Raw genomic sequence first — 9,945 nt, 5'->3', positions numbered from 1 at the left:
TTATTTACCACATGTGTCATGTATTGAGTATATAAGTATATACCCGTGATCACCGCCCAAGTGATCACGGCCCGATAGTATAGCACAGCAGACGGACAAGAATGTAGGGCCACTGATGGAAAACTAGCATCCTATACTAAGCATGTAGGATTGTAGGTAAAGGTAATAACAGTAGAAGCAAGGACAGGCTATGCATCAGGATAGGATTAACGGAAAGCAGTAACAGGCTATACTACTCAAATGCAAGCAGTATAGATAAGAATAGGCGATATCTGGTGATCAAGGGGGGGGGCTTGCCTGGTTGCTCTGGCAAGTAGGAGGGGTCGTCAACTCGGTAGTCGAACTGGACAGCAGCAGTGTCGGTCTCGTAGTCTACCGGAGAGAAGAGGGGGAAGAAACAGTAAATACAATGCAACATAAGCATGACGATGCGTGACATGACAATGAGCGGTGCTAGGTGTGTCCTAACGCGACAGTAGGTGGTACCGGCGAAGGGGGGGGAACATCCGGGAAAGTATTCCCGATGTTTCGCAATTTCAGACGGACGGACCGGAGGGGGAAAGTTGCGAGTTCGATAGGTTAGGGATGTGTGGTGGACGAACGGGTTGCGTATCCTGATTCGTCTCGTCGTTCTGAGCAACTTTCATGTACAAAGTATTTCCATCCCAGTTACGGATTAAAAGATATGATTTTCTAAAGATTTAATCATTTTCTGGAATTATTTAATTTAACAGAAAAGGAATATGACGTCAGCATGACGTAATGATGACCTTACCAGTCAACAAAGCGGCTGACCAGGTCAAACTGACCAGTGGGTCCTACCTGTCATAGACAGTGGACTAACAGAAGATTAAACTAACTAAATTTAGATTAGTTAACTACTGGACCCCACCTGTCATTGTCTAATCAACTAAACTAATTAGTTTTAATTATTAAAATGTTTTAATTACAGGATTAAACGGTGGGGCCCGCACGTCAGTGGCTGGGGCCTGCCCAGTCAGCAGTTGACTGGGTCAACCCAGTCAACTGGGACCCACGGGGCCCACTGGCAGTGGCTCTGGGGTGGCCCCAGTCCAGCCACGTCGGCGGCCGGCGCCGGAGCGACTCCGGCGACCAAAACAGAGGCGGCCCCTCGCCGGAGTTGGCCGGAATCGCGCTACGGGGCTCGGGGAGGAGCGGGGCTAGGCTCATTCGAAGGCTCGCGCCGTGGCGCATTGAATGGAGGTGGTGGCTTGGTCGGAGGAGGGCCGCAGCGTCGCCGGCGACGAGCGGGGCGGACGCCGGGGCTCGGGTGAGTGTGATGGCGAGGCTGCGGGGCATGGTTTATCGCGGGGCTGGGCGCGTTCGAACGCAGAGACGAAGCCGCGTCGAACGGTAGCGACACCGTGGCCGGAGAGGCTGTGTAGCGACGGCGACGAGTGGCGCGGCGGACGCCGGCGTTCGGCCGCGAGAGGGAACGGCGGTGCCACGCGTTAATGGGCAAACGGGAGGGCTGGTAGGGCCCTACTCGACGCGGCGAGTTCAATGGCAACACGCCCGTGTCCATTTGGTCACCGAAGACTCGTCGGCGACGAGCTCCGCGGCGCTGCGTTCGGGCGCTTCGGCGGCAACTAGCTAGGGCGCAGGAGAGAGAGAGGAGGAAGCAGGGGCTCACCGAGCGGCGCACACGGTGGCCCTTGGGGGTTTAGTAGCTGCAGGGGCGCGGCCGGAGTTGGTGAAGAGCGGCGGCGGAGCTTGTCGGAGCAGAGGAGGAAGACGACGACGTCGGGGGGGGCGTTGCGGTGGCTCCGGTCTCCAACGGGCTGCACCAGTCGAAGCAGCGGGCGACGGCAGCCCTTGGAGACACTGTGGGGCGGCGAGGTGGGCACGGTGGCCGTGGCTAGGCCGGAGGCATGGCGGCGGTGGCGTTCGGATGCGAAGGGGAAGGAGAGGGTGAGGTGGATCCGAGGGAGGAGGGAGAGGCGCAGGAACCGAGGGCGAGAGTGGGGGCGAGTGGGAGGCGCGATCGAGGAGGCGGGGCGTGGCGGCCTTATCCTCCCCTGTCGCCGGCGAGGGGGTGCGGCGGGGACGTGCCCCTGTTCCGACCTCGGTCGGGGGAACAGGGAAGGGGAGGGAGCGACCGAGCGAGGTGGGCCAGGCCGGCTGGATGGGCCGGCCGGTGGTGAGTTGGGCCGTCTGGTCCAATAGAGGGGGGGTTCTTTTGTTTTAAATTTTCACTTTTTCCTTTTATTTATTTTCTTTTCTGTTTTAATTCAATTTAAATTATTTAGGCATTTTATAAAAATGTGTTTACTACACCATATTTACTTATGCAAAATATGGCATCTCCCGAACATTTTGTTTTAAATTTTGAAAAACTTTTATTGTTGACACTAATTGAATTTAAATTATGAAACGGTTTTGGATCATCGCACGGTTAACAACAGTAACCGAGGTGACGTGGCATGATTAGCGGGGAATTACTGTAGCTTGATTACCCGGGCGTTACAGAATAGCTTTGTCGGAGGATGTGTGGAGGTGTGTGTCCGTCGGATCTCATGGGATTTTATCGGTGCTGGTCTTTCGTGGATCTCTTTGGATCCAGTTTTTGTCCGTCTTCATTCGTGTGGTTCCAGGTTTGATCTTTCCAATCTACAACTCTCTTCATCGGCGATGGTTGCTGCTCTGGTGTGTTGGTCCTTTGGGGTCTTAGCACGACGACTTCCCGACTGTCTACTACAACAAGGTTTGCCCGACTCCGGTGATGGAGGGGCGATGACGGCGGCGCGCCTTCGGCTCGCTCCAGTGCTTGTAGTCGTCGCTAGGTGGTCCATAGACCTAGTTGTAATTTTTATTACCTCTTGTGTTCTCTGTACTGCCATGATTGATGAATAGATTGGAAATTTCTCTCGCAAAAAAAATAACATATGAGTCGGTGCGTTAGACATGCTGCCGACCCATATCAAAAAGAGGGCGGACGCCGGACGAGCGGCCAACCCAAACGGACAAAAAACGGACGAAATCGCCGTCCGTTTGGGTCGCCCCATTGGAGTTGCTCTTATTATCTGTGAAATGAACAAGGATTCAATACAAGCAAAGGTACCTTGCGGAAGTCTCATGAGTATAGGAATCAAGCAAAAGGATGTGCAAAAATTCCGTTTCATCAATCAAACGAATAATGCACAAAGTGTGGATTCCGATTTCAAATACACAAACGGAAGAGCGTAGAGTTTGCCACCAAAGTCGAGCTGCCGAGTTTCAAACGGACCGGCAAGAGCTCCGTTTGGTAACCGGACGCGATCGGTGCAAGCTCTCCGTGGTTAAATACAACTACGCCCTGTGCGTATGCGTCTCAAACCAATCGCGGCCAATCTCATCCTCCCAAATCGCCGGCGTCGAATCAATCAACCCCCTCCCATCTAGAAGCAGCAGAGCAGCCGCCGGCCGGCATGGAAGGGCTCAACGTCGACGAAGTCTTCCAGCACTTCCGCTTGAACCCTACAGAGGTGGAGGCCGTCACTTACTACCTTCCACGCCTCATCGCCGGCGAGACGCACGGCGCCGAGAAGCTCATCCACGACGCCCACGTCTACGACTGCGAGCCCAAGGATCTGGCCGCCCGCTACGCGCCGGTGCCGCAGGCGGTGAGCAGCGGCGACCGCTTCTTCTTCACCACGTGCAAGCGCGCGAAGGGAAGGACCACCCGTTGCGCGCGCAAAGCCGGCGGCGGGACCTGGACCGTCAACACGACCACGGTCGTCACGCACGCGGGAGTCGACGTCGGCGAGAGGAAGAACCTGTCCTTCAAGAAGCAGGGCAAGTCCACCGGCTGGGTCATGGAGGAGTACCGACTCCTGCCGCCGCCAGAGGCCGTCGTCGCCGACGAGGAGAAGGTCTTCTGCAAGATTCACTTGTCCCAGCACGCTCCTGACGAGGCCCGCCGTGAATCGGCCGCGTACAAGCATCAAGGAAGAGCAGAGCTCGTGCCACGACCCGCGCCGCAACCAGAGCACGCAGGAAAGAGGCCAGCGCCGGGTGCCGTCGCGGATCCTCATCCGCCGCGCCCCATGAAGAGGATCCGAGTTGATGTCCCCGTCCCGGAACCTGCCACCCCGTCGTTCACCGCCGCAGCACCGGTCTCCTTGCCGGCTGAGCCCATACCTGAAGCTGAGGACGACATGGCCTGGCTCTCTTGCACAATGGAAGAACTTCTCGGGGAGGTACAACTGGAGGAAACTCTCCCGGTCCAAGCTAGAAACAGCATCGAACAGAATTTCTACTCTGAATCACAGGAGCCGCAAAATCTTTTCGCTGATGCTGAAGAAGAAATCGTGGGGACTTCCAATGCCGCGGCCGATCTTCAAGCTCCATTTGAAGCAGAGTGTCAGGCCGAAGAGGCGCTCGACATGGAGATGCTTTTCGCTATGACGGATGAAGCAGCAGCAGAGCAGGAGCGGCAGGCCGTCTCGACGAACGACAACTCTTCCATCGTCCAAGACAAGCCGATCTTCCTCCATCCATCTGAAACAAAGTGGCAGGCGGACAATGCCGCGGCCGATCTTCAGGCTCCATCGCTTCAGGGAGACGACCACCTGTTCAACTCGCGGCCGAGCTTCTCCGATCCATTTGAAGCAGCGTGGCGGGCCGAAGAGGCGCTCGAGAAGGAGAATGCCGCGGCCAATCTTCAGGCTGGACCGCTTGCGGGACACAACGACTTCTTCTGGTCTTCAACTGTATATTGAATCTGATGTTGAAACTCTTAGTGTATTCAAGTGTACTAGAGGATTCTCAGTCGCCGGTACATTAATCCGTCCTTGTACGATCGCCACGGGTTCTGCACCTCTGAACCTCAGAGCAATTTGCTCCACTGGTTGATGTTGTTGCGCCAGTTATTGATGTTCTGAACCTCGTGTTCGCTGTTTTTTAACCTGTATGTATGCTGCAACTCGTATATATTTCGCACAGTCTCTCGCAGTTGCAAACGTTATAGTCTGAACTTAGAGCTTATCTCTTGGTCAATTTTGGTTCATGTTCCACTACTAAGATTTGGTAGTGACTTGGTTCAGTTCTTTGGAATTCTTAGCTTGTGATCCTTTCAGTTTTTCTTTTCGAAACGGAGGCAAAAGATTTGCCTCATCCATTAAATAAGGGAGAAGAGAGTTTTTAGATTGTTACAATGCCCTCACAGAAAAAAAAAACGGCATGCCAATTACTCACGCCATACAAAGCATGGGCAACTTTGGCACATTACTTGCCCTCTGGTGTAGTGGGCAGTTTAAAACACAAGGCCTTCTGACTTATGACTTGAAAGAATGATTTACCCTTGCAACGCTTAGTACCAGTCGAACTGGCCAACCCATCTCAGACTTCTGGTTCAAAGGATTCGACCTCAATTAAAAGAAAACCATGCAAATACAGGTAGCTCGTCTCCTGCCTAGAACTCCATCAGTTTACATGCTCAGAAGGAGGTATGTTAGGAGGTCCGACTAGATGAAGTTCTACAATTGTCACTGACTTGTGAGCCTGGTTCAGAAGCCACCGAACCTGAACTTCAAAATCTTGTTTAAGTTTCACACATAACATTGAGGAACTCTCTCTCTCTCTCTGAACCTTTGAAACTTATTTGGTTGAGAAATCTTAGTTTCAGAGTTTCAGTTAGTCTGATCAGAATCCTCAACAAATGCAAGGTTTCGTAGTTCGTACTATGGAACAAGTGCAAGTGGCATGCTACTGAAGAAAGTAGTATGCAACAAGTTGTTGTTCTTGCACCTGTTATCGATGTTCTGAACCTCGTGTTTGCTGTTTTCTTATTTGTACGCTGCAACTCATATATTTCGCAGTCTGTCTCGGTTCCAAACTTTTTAGTCAGAACTTGGCAAATGTTGATTCATGTTCCAGTACTAAGATATGGTAGTGAGTAGTGACTTGGTTCAGTTCTATGGGATTCTAAGCTTGTGATCCTTTTAGTTTTAGGCATGTACTACTATCTTTGCGTCCCTATGATGTCGTCAGTTGTTTGCACGCACGTTTGGTTCTATATGAATCAAGCCTGAAGCAGTTTGGTGAGGTTTGGTTTGCTCTGTACTCTCGTTTGAGCAAACTTAAGCAAGTATTGGGGAACAACCTCTGTATATTAATCTCTGTGGTGTAGTATGCAGTCTAAAACACAAGCCCTTCTCAGTTATGACTTGAAAGAATGATTGTTAGCCTTGCAACGCTTACCATCCGAACTGGCCAACCCATCTCAGACACCTGAAGTAAAAGATAACCACGTAACAGGTTGCTGTTCTGCATGGTGGTTTACAGTTCAATTTGAACGGCAAAAACACTCTTCACTGTTGATGTCTTGTCCTTCGTTTCCGATTGGCTCCATTCTTTGTTACAATTATAATAGGCGTTGCTTTTCGGCTGTTTATTTTGGGACAAAATCCTTTTGTTTTGATCCTCATCTTCATCCTAATTTCATTTGGTCCAAAATGTGGGGTACTGCTTCCTGAAGCACCTCGCAGGAGATTATGAGCCTGGTTCATAAGCTACCAAACCTGAACTTTGAAATCTTTTTTATTTTTAGCATCACACCCCCTGTCGCCCATCCTGTTCATGTTAGCTATCGCTGGATCGCCTGCTCGACGACGCGCGCGGGCACCCTTGATCCACTGCTAGTAGCCCGGCCGGCTACGAGACTAAAAAGTTGCTGTTGTGAACCACATATGATTGAGGAACTCTCTCTGAACCTGAAATTTTTAGGAGTTGTAATCACATTCCTTGTGAACATTCATATTTTTTTCAGATTTTTTAAAACATTTAAAATTGTTTTTTTAAGTTGAAGCATGTGGAGCACCTGATATTTTTCCTGCGTGTGTTGTACCTTAATCTCGTGGGCCGGTTGAGTTAGATTATCTTGTATAGAAAATTGTACAGGCTGTGTATATATCGTAGAGATCAAGTAGCCAACCAACCGTATCTCAACCACATGTCTTATAAGCACGTATGCATCACTCCTTGTATAGCATATGCTTCAACTAATTTTACATGCTGAGATCCCGCTGCCGCCCGGCCACATCAGCAATTGGCCAGTCCCGACGAACGCCAGAGGAGCAGAAGCAAGCGGCTCCGCCACGTTCGATGCCCAGGACCGGACCATAACTTCTCCGGTTTTAAAAGTTGAGGGACTAAGTTTTGCTGATTTTGAAGTTGAGAGACGATTTCTATACTTTTAAAAGAGTTGAAGGACGGAAATTATACTTCTCCCTAAAATAAACCAGCCCAGCTGGACGAATGGCCATCCAGGTCACTGATGCCCTGGCGGTGGTGCCCTCAAAACAGTCAGGACCTCTGGAAATCTGGGTAGAAGCAAGTATTTTGCCAGGAGATCCTGGAATAGTTGCCCACCCTCAACTGCACGGTGCGAGCCGAAACGAGTCTTCACGTCAGGATCAATGACCATGCGCTCGAGAGCGGTGGCGTGCTGGAGGATATACCACGCGAGCTCCAACTGGCCCCGGGGATCAGCAAATCCTGACATGTATACCCTCTTGAGATGTCTAAGTTTGTGGCCTGAAGTCTTCGTGGCATCACCACCACCATTGTATCGCAGGCTAGAATTAAACAACACCTGCAAGGGCCAAAAATATTCCCATTATTCTGGTGTAAGCTCTTCAATGTTCAATCACTTTCATAAGCATAATAGATGCCGTCTGGGGGGGAATCTACTTATTAAGAGCTTCATACAAATGGTATGCCCAGAGGATAAAGGAGAAAGCAAAAACGACAAAAAACACGTACAAGCAAACTTAAGACTGTAACTCACATGCAAATTGAACACTTCAAGAGAGGGAGTTAGTTCCAATAGAGAAGCCAAACGAAGAATCCCACTTGAACAACCTGGATCTCTGTCCACCAAAACCTCTATATTGAGATGCCTCAGATTAATAAAATCACATCGGCTGTCTGTCATGAACTGTCGTGCCTGAAAATAAATATAAATATTAATGAGCACCAGGTTCTAAAGTTGCAAGAAGTTGGTGCAGTAACAGAGAAACAGACATAGCTATTGTCTTAGTTATAATTACTCAGAAAGTGCTCAAAATGAAACCTACCTCATTTTGGATATGAATTCTGAGGGAGATTTCCTCCGCATTAGGCATAGCCCTAACAAGATGACTAAAAGTGTAGCCTAGATTGTCAGAATCTGATAATACTTCAATTTTTGCCTTTGTCAGCTTGTGAAATTTGCCAAGCACAATCGGGACATCCTGCTCTGAATACTCGAATACGGTGAGATTTGGTGCATGCAGTTCCATGCTTTGTAGGCTGCAATTCTGAATACAAGCATACTGCAGGTGGTCAAGTGGCTCAGACATGGTGAAGGAAGGCATGAAACAGTCTGTTAGGCTTAACCACTCAAGGGCAGCACAGTATGGGAGCATGCAATGGAGGTCCTTCGATACATAAACTCTATGCAATTTGAGTGATCGAAGGTTTGTAAAGCCACAGAAATTCGGAGCTGGCCTTAGGCACACTAAGACAAGTCGGAGAGACAGCACACATGAGCTGTTTCGATCATCAAAATGATGCAGAGGGAAGTTGTAGACATCATCCGGGCATTTGGGTGGAGGGCGTAGATCAAGAACAACGTTCTTTGCCTTTGATAGAACAGCAAAATGGAGCCATTCATCAAGATCATCACCGTGTTCTTCAGATAGTCCATAATTCACCTTAAACTTGTTCACAGCAGTACAGTAGTGATCCTTCAGGACATCATTGACACTAGTAACAAATTCTTGGCCCCCCTTGTCCTTGCCATCAAACAATTTTTCAACACTGAAGATTAGATCTGGGTGGTATCTCCAGACATGTCTCCACCCACTCGACAGTGTGCTTATCTGCACCACCTCCTTTAGAGGCAAGCGTGATAGTATCTTCTGTATAACATCCTGTAGAATATAGTATAGATGAGAAAATAGTGCTTTGAATAATAGAATGCTCAGCGGATGAAAATCGTGCAAGAACAGAATCTGCATCATTCTTTTACCCCTAAAATATACATGTTCTACAAAAAAATTCTGATAGGAATTGCCTAGGTGCAGTTTTCCTAAACTACTTGTTCTTAAAATCACACATTAAAAAAATTCTAAAGTTAATGATATTTGGATGAAAAACGATCATCATCCTTACTACTATTGAGTTTCTTAAATTTTGGGTATGTCGTTCACAAACTTTCACAAGAATAGGAAAGAAAATTGAAGAGTCTGTGTAACTTAAGAGGACAATACTAAAAGTTCATGTCTTTTCCTTAGCAATGTCATTGTTGACCTAGTGTACCACAGTCCACAGGTAAAGCCATACCTCCGGGAGATTGTCCAGGCGTGTCTTCGGCCTGCTGTTGTGGCGTCGGAGCTTGAATCTACGTGCTTCTTGGGGGCTCATCTCCATAACCCATCTCTTGCCCATTTGATCTTCAGATCACTGACCAGTGGCCACTATGATGTTCCCCAATCTGCAACAGTGGACCTGGATAGATCTGTAGCTTACAAGGAGAGAAACCTAAAACTCCTAGGGAAGGATGAGTTTAAAGCAGGACTCAAGTAGCGCACTTTATCTCTCCCTCGAACCGATTACACCGCAGCTGGCTACCTGTAGTAGTACGTTTCAGTTTCCTCTCCGATTAGGAGAGGGAAGGACAGATCTAGGAACGACGCCGGAATAGGTATACCGACGGGCAAACAGAGCAGGAAACTCCGACAACTGCAAGCACGCTGGTCGGATGCGCCGGGAAGACCATGAACCGCCGACCCGTGAAGGACGCTGGGGGGTCGGGGGCGTCCACCAGCAAGCGGAAATACACCTGGATGCGACAGGCGGAACGGTGGCGCGCGCGCCGGGCGGTTGAGCGGTGGACGGCAAGATGCGGCGGCGCACAGCGCTCTTCTCGGGAGCAGCACAGGGAAAATAACAGGTGGGTCC

General features: G+C 49.6%; 2 protein-coding genes across 2 annotated transcripts; one reads left to right on the top strand and one right to left on the bottom strand.

Moving 5' to 3' along the window:
• The first annotated feature begins 3,339 nt into the window (after window positions 1–3,339).
• Window positions 3,340–4,906, top strand: LOC109739598 (uncharacterized). The gene has a single exon (XM_020298682.4). The coding sequence runs from the start codon at window positions 3,429–3,431 to the stop codon at window positions 4,719–4,721; it is 1,293 nt and encodes a 430-aa protein (XP_020154271.1). The 5' UTR covers window positions 3,340–3,428; the 3' UTR covers window positions 4,722–4,906.
• Window positions 4,907–6,865: 1,959 nt separating this feature from the next.
• LOC109739599 (F-box/LRR-repeat protein At1g55660) lies at window positions 6,866–9,945 on the bottom strand. The gene is made up of 4 exons (XM_020298683.3): window positions 9,328–9,945; window positions 8,079–8,915; window positions 7,790–7,948; window positions 6,866–7,594 (listed from the first exon to the last, which is right to left on the bottom strand). Exons 1-4 carry the CDS (start codon window positions 9,430–9,432, stop codon window positions 7,271–7,273), a joined length of 1,425 nt encoding a protein of 474 aa, XP_020154272.1. The 5' UTR covers window positions 9,433–9,945; the 3' UTR covers window positions 6,866–7,270.

This window comes from Aegilops tauschii, chromosome 7 (assembly GCF_002575655.3).
Source record: "Aegilops tauschii subsp. strangulata cultivar AL8/78 chromosome 7, Aet v6.0, whole genome shotgun sequence".
Lineage (NCBI taxonomy): Eukaryota > Viridiplantae > Streptophyta > Magnoliopsida > Poales > Poaceae > Aegilops > Aegilops tauschii.
Note: the sequence above shows the minus strand (reverse complement) of the source record. Positions and strands in the feature narration are given on the sequence as shown.